Raw genomic sequence first — 18,693 nt, 5'->3', positions numbered from 1 at the left:
TGAACAATGTCCTTTGTAAGATAAAATAATCTTTAAAACAAGCTGTGAGGATGGGGGAAGCAGCTATTGCTATGGTAGTAAAGAACAACCATGTAAAAAGCCTGGCCGAGAGAGACAGAAGGACCATTTTAGGTAACGCATCCCCTGCCTCTTACCCACTGACCACTGCCCAACAGCCTATGTTTCCAGGGCTATTTTTGGGCAGGAACGCACAGGAACGGAGTTCCGGCTGGCTCCCAAGTTGGCCACGCCCAGCAGGAACTCATTAGCATAATAGGCCACACCCAACAGCAGAAACTCATTAGGACTGGCTACATTAGGGGTGTGTGGCCTAACATGCAAAGAAGTTCCTGCTACAAAAAAAGGCCCTGGGTTTTGACAACAAGCAAGGTAAACAGAATAAGAAGCAAAAGGTGGGTGTGGCTGGATGACCACACTTCTGGTAGCATGGGGGTGTGGCCTAATATGTTAATGTGCTGTGGTGTCAGGGGTGTGGCCTAATAGGATAATTAGTTCCTGCTGTTAGGTGTGGCCTATTATGCTAATGAGTTCCTGCTGGGCTTTTTCTACAAAAAGAGCCCTGTTAATGTTTCTATGCACAATACATCTCAATTTTCTTCCTGCAGGGGGCGGGTAAGGACAAATCTGGCTCCTGCTCCCATTTGAGGTTAGAAGTGATCAGGGGTCATTTCCTGCAGGAGCGCACAGGAGCGGAGCTCTGGCAGTAAAGAGCCCAGGGGGTGGGCACATGCAACAAGCCCCACCCCCTGCTCCCAGCAGCCCTCAGACAGACCAAGAAGCAGTCAGGTAAGCTGCAGAGCACCCCCCCGGCCCCCTGGTCCAAAACAGTCCAGTGGCACCTTTAAGACCAGGTTTTATTCAGGTACAAGCTCTCCCTCCTCATGAGGCTTGAGCAGCAGCAGACACTTGTTTCTTATTTCTTAGATGCAAGGGCTAAAAAGACTGAGACAGAGTTGCCCTCTCCTTCAGGGCTGATGCAGACCCCTCTCCCAAGGTTAATTTGTGATAGCATCCATTAAAGCTACTTACCCAATGTTCACAACCACCGAATTGCTGTTTCTAGCCAAGAAGCGACATACCCTTTCATAGGCTCCTGAAAAACAGCCCCCCCCCAGAAGATTACTATGTTTCCTGATAGTTTAGGAGGGTAGCTGCGTTTGTCTGCAGCAGGAAACCTCGATTTGAGATTAGAGAGCTAGATTTGCACAACAAGATTTTTGTGGTATAAGGTTTTGAGAGGCAAAAGTTCCCTTCAGCAGCAAAGTATTTGATGAATACGATAGGTATCTGAGGAAGGGAGGTTTGACTCATGAAAGCTTATGGCCCTGGGAATCTTTTTCATCCCTAAGGCATTACAGGACTGAAATCTCTTGTACTTCCGGAAGCAGGAATCCCTGAAGATCTTGCTTTTATATCTCACATTGGTTTTACTACGGTGTTCGAGGAAGCTTACACAGGATTCCACGCGGGAGTGATGTCATCACATAGGGAACGTCATGTGGTGACACTCTGGTTTGAGGGCAAAACTTTATGGTAAAATTGCCCTCAAACCATAGAGTTTTTCCCCAAAACCAGAGTGTTGCTGTGTGACATCCGTGCAGTGATGATGTCACTTCTGCTTGACATCATTGTGTCAGGGATGTCGCTGTGCGATGTTGCTGTTTGGGGGAGGGGTTTCCCCCATTGGCGGGTAAAAGCACCAAAAAGTGGGGGACCCCCGACCCCTGCCTGGGGAGTGGGAACCCTAAGAGTTGCGCTGCTGGATCAGACCAGTATTCCATCTTGTCTTGCAAGTTGTGGCATAGAGGTGTCTGAAGGGACTTATATACCCCTTGGGCGTAGAAGGGCAACATATTTTTTATACATTTCCTCTTGCTGATGGTAAATATGAGACTGCTCTTACTGCACTGAGGGATTTTTTTGTGTGTGCCCAAAGTTAAGGTGGTAGCTAATCATGATAAATGTCGTCAGCATGTACAGAAGCCAGGAGAGCCAATTTTACAAGATGTTGCTGTCTTGAGAGGCTTAGGACGAATCTGCATTTGTCTTTCCGACCGGTGTCCGAGCCTTCTGACTCCGTCTTCAAAAAAGCTGTCGTTTCGCACCTCAACAAAGCTAGCATACTTTTGCATGTCTGCATATGTTTATCGCCCTCTCATGGCAGCTCCACTGTCATTGCGCTTCCGCACCATTTCAAATGAATCTTCTCCAAACAACTTTCAAACAAGCATAGAGAAAGACGGTGTCACAGCAGCAAAAAACGGATTTAAAAATGCAAATGAAGATTCGACCTTAATTGGCCTCTGTGAGTTTCGAGCATTGGGTGATGAGCTTGTTAGAGCCCAGCTGGTTGAAAAGGCAAATATACCTTTTGTAAGAGAACAGTTGCTTTTAGACCTAGGACTCTTTTGGGAGAAAGCTATAGCAATAGCAATTCAAACTGAGGCAGCTTTGAATGAAACTATAGGATGATAAGTTTGGGCACTGGAGACAAAGTACGAAATGTGGGCTTGTTCCAGAAAACTCCCAACACAGAAGAAGAAGAGGAGGAGGAGGAGGAGGAGATTGGATTTATACCCTGCCCTTCACTTGGAGTCTCAGAGCGGCTTACAAACTCCTTTCCCTTCCCCTCCCCACAACAGACACCCTGTGAGGCGGGTGGGGCTGAGAGAACTCTGACACAAACTGCTCTTTCAGGAACAGCTGTGCCAGAGCTTGTGACTGACCCAAGGTCACATCAGCAGGTGCAAGTGAAGGAGTGGGGAATCAAACCCGGTTCTCCCAGATTAGAGTCGGCGCACTTAACCACTACACCAAACTGGCTCTCTGAAACTGAACTGAAAGAACCTACTGAAAAGCTGACATCAGTTCACTGACATCAACAGGATTGGGAAGGGAGGGGAATTGAACTGCCAGGTGGTCCGCATGGTTGCTTTCTTTTACTTGTGAGGTGGAATATAAGCCAGGAACAGAAAATGTAACAGCTGATGGTTTGCCTTGACTGCCCTTGCTGTCCCCAGACACTTTGTCAGGAGAGGACGTTGAAGCCCTTCTCTCAGGTATCTCAGCTGTGGATACAAAACAGAAACTCCAAACTTTATGTTTAGCATGCCCAGTCCAGCAGAAATCAAGGGGATTCTGGGTGACTAAATGGCCTACTAACGTAAGGGGAATTGATTCAGAGCTGTTCCCTTACTTTAGAGTGCACGATGAGCTTTCATTACAAAATGGTTGTATTTTATGAGGTATACATCGACTAATTGTTCCAGAACAGTTGCAGCCTATGTTTATACACCTTGACCATGATAAACATCAAGGAATTTTATAGCCTAACAATGGCAGGATCTGAATTAATGGCCTGGGTTGAACTCTCAGATGGAGGCAGCCATTTAGGCTTATGTCCCATGTCAGTTACATGATAAGAGCACACCCAGCACCATTGCAGCCATTTCCACATTCTGTATGGGAAAAGATTCCAACTGATATTGTGGGACCTTTTGATACTGTCCCCACTGAATGTTGTTATGCTATTACCTTAATAGATTATTTTAGTAAGTGGCCAGAGATAGCATTTACGTCACAAGCTACTTCTGCTGCTGTGATCAAGTTTTTGGCTGTCGTTTTCAGTAGGGAAGGGTTAATCTCTGATAGGTAAAAAGGTTCCCTTGCTCAAAAGCCAGTCGAATCTGACTCTAGGGTTGCGGTGCTTATCTCCGTTCCAAAGCCGAAGAGCCAGCGCTGTCCGAAAATGTTTCCGTGGTCATGTGGCCAGCATGACTAAACACCAAGGCGCATGGAACGCTGTGACCTTCCAACCAAAGTGGTCCCTATTTATCTACTTGCAATGTCTTGCTTTCGAACTGCTAGGTTGGCAGGAGCTGGAACTAGAGGCGGGAGCTCATTCCGTCATGCGGTAACTCGGGTCTCAAACTGCTGAACTACCGACCTTCCACAGCCTGCAGTTCAGCGTCTTAACCACTTGAGCCACCGCAGCATATAAGAAAACACACAGAACCCTTGATGTTGAAGTACCCTGCTGAATTTTCTTTTTAAAAAAAATGAGAAATTGTAGGCTCTTACGAATGCTTCCAACTTGACCAACTCCTCCATGGATATAAAGTAGTCCTTTCCTGTTCCCAGCAGGTGATGGTGAGCTGGGCCAATAAACCCTTACTGGCACATGTTCAAAAAACAGATCCTTGATGAGCAGCCTTGAATCCTTCTTTGGTGGGATTCCATCGAATATAATTCTCATGATTTTAGTCTGACTGCAAATGCCAAGTTTCTCCAGAAAGAGCCCCTTTTTAGAATAAGAGAAATGGAGAAGATAATCAGTGTTTTGTCGATATCAGGACATTTCAATATTTGAAGCAAAAGGGGGAAAGATTTACTTTCCCTTTGCGAAGAGGCTGAAAATGGAAACAATCCATCCCAACTAGGGATGGGCACAGACCAGTTGATGAACCAAAGTTCATCATGAATTTTGGCTGGTTTGTGGTTTATGAAGCAATGTTTATGAACTGAAGGACCACCATGAACTTTCACAAATTTTGATGCAGTTTGTGGTGGTTTGTGAAGAGCAGAGAACAGGGGGTTTAAACAACTCACCTGTTTGGTTTAAATGCCCCCCCCCCCCGCTTTCTGCTCCCTGTAAAAATTGCTCCCTGGAAATTGCTCATGAACTGAAACTTTAAATTGCTCAGGAACATGGCCACACAACAGAGGTCGGGCCAGATAGCAGCCTTGTTTAGTGAGTACTCCAGAGGACTGGTGGAGGTGGGCTCAGTGGACATGGTGGGGTGCTCCCTCACCATTACCTCTGCTAAATACTCTGCCCTCACACACCTGGCATCCCCACCACTGCGGACCTCCCAGTTCACCAAACCAGTTGTAAGGATTCTCCCTGGTTGGACTCTTTGAGGTCGAGGTGCCAGGCTGTGGCCTCATCCACCCACTGTTCCCTCTGGTCACATCTGCTGGCCTGTAGCCTCTGCGTTTCTCTGCAGAGCTTATGTTTCCATTGCACAAGCTCTGCATTCTGGAGAGTGGTGCTGCCTTTTATCTAGGGATCACACATACAGACCAGTCTGTACTCTCCTTCCTTGTAGACAGGATGCAACCTGGCAGTGATGCCCACCCACAACCTCTCTGCCAAGGCTCTGACCCAATGGGAAAACAGGAGTTTCTTTGGAGCCCAGCTGCCATATGGAGGTTAGTGGCCAGTCCAACCCTCAAACCAAGGGGATGACTTGCCCCAGGTGGGCCGTATAGGTGGAGAGCCAATTGGCTGTATCCTGGAAGGACTTGAGGACAGACACCATTTGGGAGAGGGCCAGCCAGTTGTTGGAGCTGTTGCTGAGCTCCTCTTCCCCATGCAGTATGGTCATGGAGGAGATGACATCCTGCATCATGCTCTTCTGCTCCACCAAACATGCAACCATGGCATAGGTGGAGTTCCAGCAGGTGAATAAGTCCAGGGTGAGCTGGTGTTCAGGCTCTTCCCCCTCCCCCCCACCTTTCAAACAGCAGATGGGCAGAAGTGGGTGGCCAAGTGCTGGCAGGTCTCCAGCAAGTAAACAGTACAGGCAGGGGTCATTTCGTAGAAAAAGAGCTATGGGAACTCGTTAGCATAACTCATTAGCATATGCCACCCCCCCTGACTTCAGGGGACCGGCGGTGGACCTGCAAGGCCAGCGGGAGTGCGAGGAAGCCCCGCCAAGGCCATCCCTGGCCACAGGCAGGCAGGGGTGGGGAGTGGCGGGGAGGAAGCAACTTACCCTCCCTCTTCTCCTGCCTCCTCCTGGCTGAATGAGGGCTGGAAGCGGGGCGGCCGGAAGCAGGGGGCGGGGCTTCGTCATGTGCCCCGCCCCCTGCACCTCACCCGGGGGAACTGTGTTCCCCCGCATTCCCCCCCCGAAATGACCTCTGAGTACAGGGGTTGCAGTATACAGAATCAACAAAAACAAAATACTGCAAGCATGCATACAAATATTTTTAAATATCTTTCAGCCTTGTGAGCGTGCAAAAATACTGTCTTTATCCCTCACACACAATCAACAAAAACAACATACTGCAAGTGTGCATACAAATATTTTTAAATATTTTTTCAGCCTTGGGAGCATGCAAAAATACAATCTTTATCCCTCACACATAACACTAATACAATGGTTTCATGTTCTTACAAATGATAAGATGATTAGAAGATAAGATGATGGACGAAATTCTCCGGAATACCCTCCGTTTCGTTTCGTGGAAACTTCTTCCACATCACTACGATAAGCCGTCTTCGTCAATTCATAGGAATTCCATAAAGATTCAATGGTTTTCATAGAAGGGAAACATTACCTCTCCACACTCTTCAGAGTATAATATAACGGGCTAAGCTGCCTAAGAGTGTGGAGAAGTAATGTATTAGTGTTATGTGTGCGGGATAAAGATTGTATTTTTGTATGCTCATAGGTCTACCAGCAAGGTCTGCATCCCAAGTGTGGGCTGGAAATAATGCCCCAGGACTGGAGAAGGTGGGAGGAGAGACAGCGGCTTTCTGGCACTGGACTGGGAGGGGCCATGGAGGGGTGTACTGGAGGCAGGAGCAGCAACAGGGAGTTGTGTGGAAGGGGAGGATCCCCCCCCCGCATCACTGCTGTCAGGGACTTCTCCAAAGAGTGTTCACAACCACTGGTCTTTGGGCAGTGCCAACTACTCTTTGTCCAAGATCTCTAATGATGCCCTACTAGGGGTGGGCTTTTGTGGGCTGGCAGGATGGGTTTGGTGCCTGGGGACAGGGGCCTGTGGTATGTGGCCGGTGGAGAATGTCTTCCTCCCATGACAAGCACCTTTTGCATCTACTTTCACCCTCATGGCACAGAGGGGTTGATTCACAATCAGGAGGGGTGGGAGGGTATAAAATGAGAGTCCCTAGCCAAGGAACCCAGTAGCTAAGCCCTTCTGCTTGGCATGAGCAGAGAGACAGGGTGGCTCAGAGCCTTGGGTCCACCTAAGACCCCCAAATCCCAGCAGGGGAGAGGAATCACAATCAAAATGTGGATCCTCAGCTGAGGAACCCTCTAGCTAAGCCCCTCTACTTGGCATGAGCAGAGAGACAGGGCAGCTCAGAGCCCTGAGTCCACCTAACACCAAAACCCCAGCAGGGGAGAGGAGTTCCCAATCACAAGGCAATGTGCTCTGCTAGTTCGCTTTTAAGAAGTTCCCTGCCTCTCTCTGTGGCTGTGAACAGCCAAGAGAAAAGAGGCTGCAGAGCTGAGCTGAGCAGAGCATATGTATAGCATTCTGGTCTCATAGAGCAGAATGGAAACTCTGTTATTGGCAGCCAGCAGTGCCTGTTAAGCTTTGGAGGGCTCCTATTGGTGTTTCCAAGGCTGGAGAATTCCACCCCCCGTTGCCTTGGAGTTTTGTAAACAGTCTAATTGAGCAGAAACAGCCTGGAAAATGTAATCATCCATGAACCGCCATGAACAGCACCAAAGTCTGTGAAATGTTCGTGTTGGGTACACTTTCATGAACATTGTGAACCAGGCAAAATTCATGATGAACTTTACTTCATGAGCTGGTTCGTGCCCATCCCTAGTGAGCAGTCGAACACAGGAGAATTTGAAAATACCATTGTTTTTATCACTATCGCCTGCAAGCTGATGCAGTGACCAGCACTGTGGAAGAGGTATTGACATTGGGAGATAGGCTTTGAACTCTCCTGGCCTTTTAACTTTTAGCCCATAAACAACTACCTAGATTAGCAAGGTAAACATGATAGCACAAGATGTTCTAAGATGGCAGGATATAACAATCAAAGGTCCCGGTCACACAAGTTGGATGATCCACCACTGAAGGGAGGCAAGTCAGAGCCCAAGCAAAAAGAACCGCGGGAGCACGACCTGATGTGCCCCCACGGCTCCGTGCTCTGTGCCCCGGCATCTGATCAAATAGTGTGCAGCAAACCGGCAGTAGCACAGTTGTGAACATGCATGGGATGGGGTTGACATTGGGAGATAGGCTTTGAACTCTCCTGGCCTACAGATAACTTTTAGCCCATAAACAACTACCTAGATTAGCAAGGTAAACATGATAGCACAAAATGTTCTAAGTTGGCAGGATATAACAATCAAAGGTCCCGGTCACACGAGCCGGATGATCTGCCACTGAAGGGAGGCAAGTCAGAGACCAAGCAAAAAGAACCGCGGGAGCGCAACCTGACGTGACCCCATGGCTCCGTGCTCTGTGCCCCGGCAGCTGATCAAACGGTGTGCAGCAAACCGGCAGTAGCGCGGTTATGCGCATGCATGGGATGGCGAACGGCACCGGCGGCGATGGCCTACCGGTGCTTCCCCGACTAGACGCCTTCCGTTGGCCCGCATCATCCGGTAGGGACTGCTGTTTTGCTAGTACCTTTTTGATGTGCGTTTGTGGGCCTAAGGGATGGATCGGGGACGGGTGCAAGCCACTTCCCAGATGTTGCTGCGGCTCAGAGCCCTGAGTCCACCTAACACCAAAACCCCAGCAGGGGAGAGGAGTTCTCAATCACAAGGCAATGTGCTCTACTAGTTCGCTTTTAAGAAGTTCCCTGCCTCTCTCTGTGGCTGTGAACAGCCAAGAGAAAAGAGGCTGCAGAGCTGAGCTGAGCAGAGCATATGTATAGCATTCTGGTCCCATAGAGCAGAATGGAAACTCTGTTATTGGCAGCCAGCAGTGCCTGTTAAGCTTTGGAGGGCTCCTATTGGTGTTTCCAAGGCTGGAGAATTCCACCCCCCGTTGCCTTGGAGTTTTGTAAACAGTCTAATTGAGCAGAAACAGCCTGGAAAATGGAATCATCCATGAACCGCCATGAACAGCACCAAAGTCTGTGAAATGTTCGTGTTGGGTACACTTTCATGAACATTGTGAACCAGGCAAAATTCATGATGAACTTTACTTCATGAGCTGGTTCGTGCCCATCCCTAGTGAGCAGTCAAACACAGGAGAATGTGAAAATACCATTGTTGTCATCACTATCGCCTGCAAGCTGATGCAGTGACCAGCACTGTGGAAGAGGTATTGACATTGGGAGATAGGCTTTGAACTCTCCTGGCCTTTTAACTTTTAGCCCATAAACAACTACCTAGATTAGCAAGGTAAACATGATAGCACAAGATGTTCTAAGCTGGCAGGATTTAACAATCAAAGGTCCCGGTCACACGAGCCGGATGATCTGCCACTGAAGGGAGGCAAGTCAGAGACCAAGCAAAAAGAACCGCGGGAGCGCAACCTGACGTGACCCCATGGCTCCGTGCTCTGTGCCCCGGCAGCTGATCAAACGGTGTGCAGCAAACCGGCAGTAGCGTGGTTGTGCGCATGCATGGGATGGGGAACGGCACCGGCTGCGATGGCCTACCGGTGCTTCCCCGACCAGATGCCTTCCGTTGGCCCGCATCATCCGGTAGGTACTGCTGTTTTGTTAGTACCTTTTTGATGCACGTTTGTGGGCCTAAGGGACGGATCGGGGATGGGTATGCGCCGCTTCCCAGATGTTGCGGTGTGATCACGCCCGCTTGATGCGCCCCCAATCCGTCCCTCTTGCGGATCAAATCCTCCCGTGTGACCAGGACCAAAACTATGCTATTTTGGGAAGCTCAGTTATCTGCCAAAGAGGAGGTGGTGGAGTACCTGCAAGCAAGCAAGTGGGGAAAGGACGCACAGGCAAATGGCAGAGGGGGCATGGGGGTGTGGGTCAGTGGCAGTGGGCCCTGCCAGAAGCCCTGGGTCCTGGCAGCTGCCCCACCTCAGGTTATACTGATGTCAGCCCTGTATAGAACTGCAAAAGGGCTGTCATTTTGCATTATAAATCTGTCATGTGGTTGACACAGATTTGATGTGGCACGACCCACCATTGCCAATATGCAACGGGTACTGCAGGATGATGAACAACAGCAGGGAAAAGTGGCCACTGGAGATGACTCAAAGGGTCCAAAATTTGGAACTGGAACCACTAGGTTGGTTGAAAAGTGGCCTAGGGGGGTGCTGTTGGCTTTTTTAAGCCAATGGTCTGACTCAGGCTAAGACAGGTTTGTGTTGCATACGGTTGCCAACCTCCAGGTGATGGCTGGAGATCTCCTGGGATCGCAACTGATCTCCAGGTAACTGAGATCACTTCACAATCAGGAGGGGTGGGAGGGTATAAAATGAGAGTCCCTAGCCAAGGAACCCAGTAGCTAAGCTTTTCTGCTTGGCTTGAGCAGAGAGACAGGATGGCTCAGAGCCTTGGGTTTCTGAAGTCCACCCCTTTCCCAAACCCTGCCCCCTAGAGTCCACCCCAAAATTCCCAGGAATTTCCTGACTCAGAGCTGACAACCCTATCATGTATTCATGAGAATGTCCCTTTCCCAAGAGAAGACTCCAAAGGGCCTAGAAATCTAGGGATAAAGTGAAAAAAGGTTATAAGGTACGGTGTTGGATTCTGTATCCCCCGTCTTTTGCTATATTTGGACAGGAATGATGGCACATATCATTTAGATAATGGATAGGACATCTCTTCAAAGGATCTACAGTGGAACTTAGGTGGATTGTATTATTTGCAGATGGACCCTAAGCACAAGCTAGTGATTTCCTTTGGCAGGACCAATGAGGGTTAAGAAGTGGAAGATGGAGGGAGCACCCCAGCAGATCAGTTGGAGGGTGAAAGGGTCTGCTCTAGGCCAGCCTTTCTGGGCTATTTGGCTTGAGGGACACAAAGAACCCTATCAGGCCTGGGCACCTCCTCTACCAAGGACCGGCTCTGCTGTGATGGCACAGCCAGTTTCCTCTTAGTAGTTCCTTGACATGAGTTGGTTGCAGACTTCCAAGAATGGTGATGGCTCAGGAGCTCCAGAAGAGGACAGGGCAGACTTTGGGGAAAACAGAGCTCTTTTTTTAGCAGGAACTCCTTTGCATAGTAGGCGACACACCCATAATGTAGCCAATCCTCCAAGAGCTCACAGTAGCCCCTGAAAGAAGAGCTCTGTAAGCTCTTGGAGGATTGGCTACATTAGGGGGGGGTGTTGCCTAATATGCAAAGGAGTTCCTGCTAAAAAAAGAGCCCTGGATAAGTATGAATGGCTTGGCTCTAACCAACCTTTCTATTAGTGGGGAAAGGGAGGAGACTATTCCCTTTGACCACCCAAGAGTCTGTGCTTGGAATCACAGGGCCCTGAATGGAGAAAAGCCATACAAGATGGGCACTGGGCAAAGGAGAGTCATTGGTGGGACTGTGTGAAAAAGCTAGCTGGAACCAACCCAATGACTCATTCTTCAATTTATTTATTTATTGTTTAGACTTTTAGGTTGCCCTTCCCTGCAAGCAGGGTTCAGGGCGGCTTAAAGGTAAAGGTTTCCCTTGCCTGAAAGCTAGTTGAATCTGACTCTAGGGGGCGGTGCTCATCTCCGTTTCCAAGCTGAAAAGCCAGCGCTGTCTGAAGACATTTCCGTGGTCATGACTGAACACCAAGGCGCACGGAATGCTGTTACCTTCCCACCGAAGTGGTACCTATTTATCCACTTGCAATTTCTTGCTTTTGAACTGCTAGGTTGGCAGGAGCTGGGGCCAGAGACAGGAGCTCACTCCATCACGTGGCACACGGGTCTCGAACTGCCGAACTACAGACCTTCCAGTCTGCAGCTCAGCATCTTAACCCTTGAGCAATCGTGGCCCTTCAGGGCAGCTTGTTGTTCAGTCGCACAGTCAAGTCCGACTCTTCGCGACCCCATGGACCAGATCACACCAGGCCCTCCTGTCTTCCGCCGTCCTCTGAAGTTTGCTCAATTTCATGTTCGTTGCATCTATGACACTGTCTAACCATCTCATCCTTTGCCATCCCCATCTTCTTTGACCTTCAATCTTTCCCAGGGCAGCTTACAACAGAGTAAAAACACACAATCCAAGTTCCATTAAACCAGCATTGAAACACAATACAGAATCATAAGTAAGAAGCAATTCCAAGGCGGTGAATAATTTAAATAGAGATTAAAACTACCCATCCTCCAAGGGGTCAGGTAAGGGGGGGCCCCCTGAGAGTGCCAGACTACTTGCGGTCCCATCGCTGTTCTCAACCAAAAGCCTGGCAGAACATCTCTGCCTTACGGGTCCTGCAGAAAGGTAATAGATCCTGCTTGGCAAGGTGACTTGGGGAGGCCCTGCCCCCGCCCCCAACACCCACAGGGGAGGGGAGGCTGCCTGCTTGAGATCAGGCTTGCAGGGAAATGCCAACTTTGTGCACTTAAAAGGGAAAGGTGGCTCTTTGCTCTTAAAGGGGAAACGCCGGCTCCTGCACTTAAAAGGGAAACACCGGCTCCTTTAAGTGCAGGGAACTGGCATTTCTGGAGACCCGGCACGCGGGCGGGTGGGGGCGGCGGATGTCCCCAAAGTGATATCATCACATCAGGGATGCCCCGCCCCCTCCAGGAACGCCCCCAAAGCCCCCCACTGGGGGTGGAAGATGGACTTGGCAACCCTAATTGTTGTGATTTAAGTTGTAAGCCACCTCAAGCTGAAGAGGCAGCACAGCAAAATATCCTAAATACATTAAGAATATTGAAGTATAGAATTACAGCCTCCAGTGTCCCCTGGACTCGACAGGCTTAGAAGCGTTGAACTCTGCGTAGGATCGTACTTAGTTATGTGAGTCGATGCATATTGATGCAGAAGCAAATCTCACTGAATGCAATGGTATTTACTCCCATGCAAGTATGCACAAGACTGCACACACACAGAGTTACCTAATGCTGAGGGATGGATAATTACACCATGAACTTTAACAACCTGAGGTCCTGAGCTTACCTCAGGCTTGTGTGTCTCCTTTTCATTCCTTTCCCAGTCCACATGTAAAAACAACAACAGCAGCAGCAGGAGAAGAACAAGCGGACAGTTCAAAAAGAAGAGTGCGAGAAAGGGCAAGGGGCAAGTAAGACACAGTGGAATGGACAGTAGCTGATTTGACATTTAAAAGGTGAGCAGAAAACTTCAGGTTAGATGCAGGAGGGTGAAAAACAGGAATTAACAGCAACCATAAACGTGTGAGGAAAACGCACTCTGACAGCCAATGAGGGAAAAGGCACTCTAAAAAAACCCCGTGCAACATCTACTAATGAAGATCTTGATATACTGACAGACAAAAGGGAGGAAGGAGGGTTAGCCAAATGCACCTCACTGATGTTTCCAGGGGTCGTTTCGTAGAAAAAGAGCTAGGGGAACTCATTAGCATAACTCATTAGCATATGCCACACACCCTGACATCAGGGGCCCGGTGGTGGACCTGTAAGGCCGGCGGGAGTGCGAGGAAGCCCCGCCAAGGCCCTCCCTGGCCCCAGGCAGGCAGGGGTGGGGAGAGGCGGGGAGGAAGCAACTTACCCTCCCTCTTCTCCTGCCTCCTCCTGGCTGAATGAGGGCTGGAAGCGGGGTAGCCGGAAGCAGGGGTGTGGCTTCGTCATGTGCCCCGCCCCAGTACCTCACCCGGGGGAACTGCGATCCCCCGCGATCCCCCCGAATCGACCTCTGGATGTTTCCAACATCAAAGTAAACAACTAAAACAAAGAGGAATCCACCTCGGACTCCTCCAGTGGTGGTGTGGATCTTGGAAGTAGGGATAGGAAATGAGCATTAAGTAATGCTCGTTGCCTTCGCCTGTGCTGCTGGTCCCAGTGGCGCCACCAGTGCCTTGATTGCTTGTCTGGATATCTGGGCCCAGGTGCCAAGAAAAGTAGTTTGGGGTGCGCCACTGCCATTGCATGTGCTGGGAAGGTGGCCTCACCCCTGTTCTAAGCACAGCAATAAACGAACTTGCAAATGTCGAGGGACTCATCAATGTTGGAGAGAATCCAACTCATGTGTATTCAACAGGGTTCACTCCCTGGAAACAGTTCTTAGGATTGCCCTGGAATTTACTGAAATGGGATGTAAATTAACCATTTCACAAAACTATTTTTAAACCCCCTTTGTTTGTTTATTTATTTATTTTGTTTGATTTTTATCCCGCCCTCCCTGCATAGCAGGCTCAGGGTGGGTCCCATCAAATCTGATAAACAATATATAAAAAATAAAACAGTTAAAACACCAATAAAATACAATGATGTCATTCATCAGGTGCAAGCTATAGTTAAGGTTAAAGTCTCACAGATGTCATCTCTTTCAAGATTTGGTCCTTAGGGGGTAATGCAGTTCTGACCCACTGAGGGAAGGCCCAATAGAGAGGAAGGGATGCCTGTCACCCTATTTAAAAGCCTGACAGAAGAGCCAGGTAGGGGCCTGGGCTGAAAAGGCCCTGGCCCTAGTCAAGGCAAGACAGACGTCCCTAGGGGCAGGGACCACCAGAAGATGCTGGTTGACAGATTGTAAAGCCTGTAGGCCCCTGGCCGTATAGGGCTTTAAAGGTAAGCACCATCACCTTTTAACAGATCTGGTACTCAATAGACAGCCAGTGCAGTTTGCGCAGCACCGGGTGGATCCGTGTCTGCACAGACTACCAAGTCAGCACCTGTGCCATGGCGTTCTGCACCAGCTGCAGTTTCCGGAGCAGAGTCAAGGGCAGCCCCATGTAGAGAGAATTACAATAATCCAATCTGGCTGTGACCATTGCATGGGTCAATGTAGCCAGATCCTGGGGGGTGAGACATGGGGCCAACTGCCTGATCTGTCTCAGATGGAAAAAGGCAGACCTGCCAGGATAAATTTTTTAAAAGGCTTTCCTTCTCCCAAACAGTCAGCACACCTGTCCATGCAGAGTGACTCCCTATTAAAATCAATTTAAAATAGGATCTTACATGGTAACCAGGGCATTTTGTTTTTGAATGGCTGGAACAGATAAGAATGTACTATTTCTTCTGCTGTATGTGAACAAGGGGGTTAGGCAAACAGAACAGTGATTTTGTAAGACAGTAGTCAGACGTAAATTGCCCCAGGGCTCCACTGGAATCTGGAACACAGCTTCTGTTTCCAAAATTTGGACCTCAAATGGGGTCAGAATTCTGATGGGGACAGAATGTCTCCCCCAGTTCTCAATCCCCTCCCCTAATCATTTAAACAAACTACCCTGCATGTGGCAAAATTTCTAGCAGCTGTTGTCAAATCACATGACAACTTTTGCAATAGCAACCTTTAATTCTTCCATGTTTTCCTGCGGAACGAGATTTATTGTGGGCCAAGGGTTTGCTATTTATGACTCCGGTTGCAAAAACAGTAAAGACAATAAATAAATTCTCTAATCATTTACCCTGGTGTTGGTCTTGGCAGGCTAGCCTTCCAGGAGTTCTGTCTCTAAGCCTTCTTTCCTGCTTCGTAGTGCTTTGAACACTAGAAGGGAAGTATTCCAGACACCAGGGATTCTAGGAAATGAAGTTTTCCCACGGCAGCTGTGTGCTTCGTATGGAGTTTAGTTTAGTTTACTTCTATTACAGTCCTTAGATAAGCTTGCCAAGGCCCCCCAGGGGGTTGGGAAACCCCCGCCCCAGAGGCCCGGTCCCCGCCGGCGGCGGATCGGGCCCCGGGGGGGAATCCCACCCCAAAAGCACCCGATGTGCACGTCACCTGGGCACAACTCTATGGTTTTCCCTCGGATGGTCGTGGCCCCGCCACCAACGTGCCCGGCATGGTCGCATCACTTCCGGTTGACGTGGTCGCATCACTTCCGGTTGACGTGGTTGCATCACTTCCGGGTGACATGGTCGCGGTGTGCGCGCGCTTTGTGCGTGCACGCGCGGTCCAGGAAGAAGCCAGGAGTCCCCCGCTCCGACAGCAGGTAAGACTTGGCAACCCTATCCTTAGACCAGATATGCTTACAGCAGGCCCGTAGCTACCGTGGGGTCCATGCAGCCCCCCTGGTTTTTATGGGCCCCTCTCCAATCCTCGGCTCCTTCTCCCTCCCCTCCCCCCCAGCTGTCGCTGCCCTCAGCCCAGCAACCAGTGACTCTGTGCTGCCTGTTGATGCCCCAGCCATCCTTGCTGCTGTTGGGAGGTCATAGGAGAGGGCTGCTGAGTGGGGACACCTGCTGCCCACCACGCCTCCCTCCTGGGCCCCTGCCTGCCTGTCTCCCTGCCATGGCTGGCTGGGCTCCCGCGAGGAGGAGGAGGAGGAGGCACCGCAACCTAAGCACCTGGCTCGGAAGCCAGCTCCACAAATCCCCCAGCTCGCCTGTGGCCAAAGGGGGTGCCCATCTAAACCCCCACAAGCACAGGCATGCCAGGCACAGCCCCCTTTCACCTTCTCTCCGGGCGGGCTGTGGTCTTCAATGAGCTCCAGGGAACTTTGCGTCAGAGCCCCTGGACAGAGCTCCTTCCCACCCAGCTCCAGTGAACTCCGGGGCCAAGTGACGCAGGGACTCCCTCCCTCCGGGCCAATGCTCAGAAGCGCTCTCCTTCTGATAACTCCTCAGCGATGGTGGAGGCGACCACCACAGTGCTACGAGTCCTGGAGGCACTGAAAGAGATGTAGTCCAGGGCCTAAATATCACCACGCCATAAGCCCCCCCCCAAGCAAAACATTGGCCCCCTGAGCAACAAGTTGTTAGCTATGGGGCTGGCTTACAGATAATGCATTCCAGAAAATTAAAAGCTAATATAAAAATTTAAGATATAAAAATAAAATCTTTCTAAATAAAACACGTTCAAAACTAGTACATAAGTTACACTTGCATCTAGCCGCTAAGCAATTTCCGTGACCTGAGTATCACCTTACAAAACCTGGCTACTTGATGAGTGATCTTCGGATGTTTGTCAATTAGAAGAAATTCAAGTTTGGGTTTTTTTTCTGACAGACCCGAGATTTTTTCCTATCAGAGGGGTGATAACCTCTCTATGCACCACCTCATAGTGTGGGCATTTGAAGAACATATGTTCTAAAGCCTCTATCTCCCTGCGTGGGCAGGTACGGAGCCTTTCCACCTAAGGGATGTTCTTATATTTCCCATCAAGTATACTTCGTAAGGATGCAGCATCTCATGAGCGTGCGGGCAATGCACATACTCTTCTACTGAGCCACAGCCACAACACATCACAAGCTGTGTACAGAACCAATAACACGCCCAATACCTTAGAACAAACAAAAAAGAACAGGCAGAACTTACCAACCCAAAGGCAAAATTCAGCAGCAAATTACCTACTCGTAGTTTTGCATGCTCTTTTATTCCAGGAGGGATGTGGGTCCGAGTGAAATCATAATAAACTGTCCATGCCAAAAGCCAAGATGTCAAGGCGATACAGATATATGATGCTAGTGTCCACAGAGTCAGAACAAAAGCCATCCCCTTGTCTTTTTTTAAAAAAAGGAACCACAGATGTCCCTTCCCGATCAACTACTGACGTTCTGCCTAATTTAAGACATCCTTATTAGCAGTGAGTGAGATTGCAAGGGAATTAAAAAAAAAAAAAAAGCGCCTCTGCCACCCACACAGGAATTAACTGCAAAGAGGATGAATGAAATCCATAATTCCTATAGTGCTAATGTACTGCAACATCATTTGAGTGTTAAAGTATATGCTTTATCAAGGGATCTTGAATCCCAAAAGCCACTTGTGTGTTCTTGTAGGTTTGCTAATTAGAATGCCTAGAATGCCCTGCCAATGTTTGCCACAGCTTTCCCCAGGATTCCTGAAGCAAGATCTACTGGGTTATTCATTTATTTACTTTACCTTCCACGAAACATGGTATGTTGAATTCTGTTGGTGGTGGGTAAAAGGGTAGGGACGGAAGGGAGGAGCCCATGCTTCTCACATGGAAAGTCCCAAGTTCAATCTGTAGCGCCACCAATTAAAAGAATCAGGCAGGAGGTGATGGGAAAGACCCCTGCTTGGGACCCTGGAGGCCTGCTGACAGTCCGAGCAAACAGCACTGAGAAGGATTACCAGGTACCCTCTGGCTACAAGCTGGGAATGGGGGTGGAGGGTTGCCACCTTTGGAGCACTGGGTTCACCTTAAGCTTCTACCGGGGTGGGGGGGGGTGATATTCCAAGGATGGGGCAAGAAGGAAGGAGGGGGTGTCTGCAAAAGCCACCCAGCCCAATTAATCTGCTGGAGGGTGTGTTGCTCTCAGTCTGCCGCCGCCTAGTTGTGAAAGGGATTTAAACAAAGGCTTCTGGATTCCTGACAGTGAACTTGGATAGCACAGATTGACCAAGAATTCGAAATCAGCGGCAGCACTGAGGGAAAGCGTATGAGCCAAACTGGACAAAAATATGGGAGAAGGCCAAGGATCCTGCCCCCTTTACGCCCCCTGCACAGTACAAAATGGTTTCAAAAACCTACTTGGATCAGGACCTGTGATCTTCTCTGCTGTATATAGTATATTGTAAGCAGGAGGGCATTTTAACTTTCCTTAAAATGAGCAAATGTTCCTTATTTTGTCTTTATGTTTGTTGATAGTTCTGCCCATGGTTTCAGTTCTCCACATTTCTCTGTTAGTTTTCGTAGGTTTGCTTGTGTTGTGTACATCTGTTATACTGTCCTTAAAGTGTGATTGGTACTATATTTATAAACACAGTGTATGCCATTTATGCAAATACATCTAATGTACAATGCTAGGCCCTGAGGTGCTCAGGAGAAAAACAGGCAAAGACATATTTTAAATAAATAACACCCCCCCCCCCGAGGTCCCTGCCCTCCCCAGGCTCCATCTCCAAATCACCAGGAGTTTCCCTACCTTTACCTTTACCTTTAAGCAG

At 49.1% G+C, this 18,693-nt stretch overlaps 1 protein-coding gene across 1 annotated transcript in view; it reads right to left on the bottom strand.

Annotated features, from left to right (window-relative positions):
• The window catches only part of LOC107117795 (arylacetamide deacetylase-like 3), a 20,846-nt gene extending 3,569 nt beyond the window's left edge, over positions 1–17,277 (bottom strand). The window contains exons 1-3 of the mRNA XM_015419961.1: positions 17,101–17,277; positions 4,102–4,321; positions 1,051–1,114 (exon numbers count right to left, since the gene is read on the bottom strand). Of these exons, the coding sequence (XP_015275447.1) occupies positions 1,051–1,114; positions 4,102–4,321; positions 17,101–17,277 (461 nt within the window). The remainder of the gene's footprint in view (positions 1–1,050; positions 1,115–4,101; positions 4,322–17,100) is intronic.
• Positions 17,278–18,693: the final 1,416 nt, after the last annotated feature.

This window comes from Gekko japonicus, unplaced genomic scaffold (genome assembly GCF_001447785.1).
Source record: "Gekko japonicus isolate JY-2015 unplaced genomic scaffold, Gekko_japonicus_V1.1 scaffold4191, whole genome shotgun sequence".
Classification (NCBI taxonomy): domain Eukaryota; kingdom Metazoa; phylum Chordata; class Lepidosauria; order Squamata; family Gekkonidae; genus Gekko; species Gekko japonicus.
Note: the sequence above shows the minus strand (reverse complement) of the source record. Positions and strands in the feature narration are given on the sequence as shown.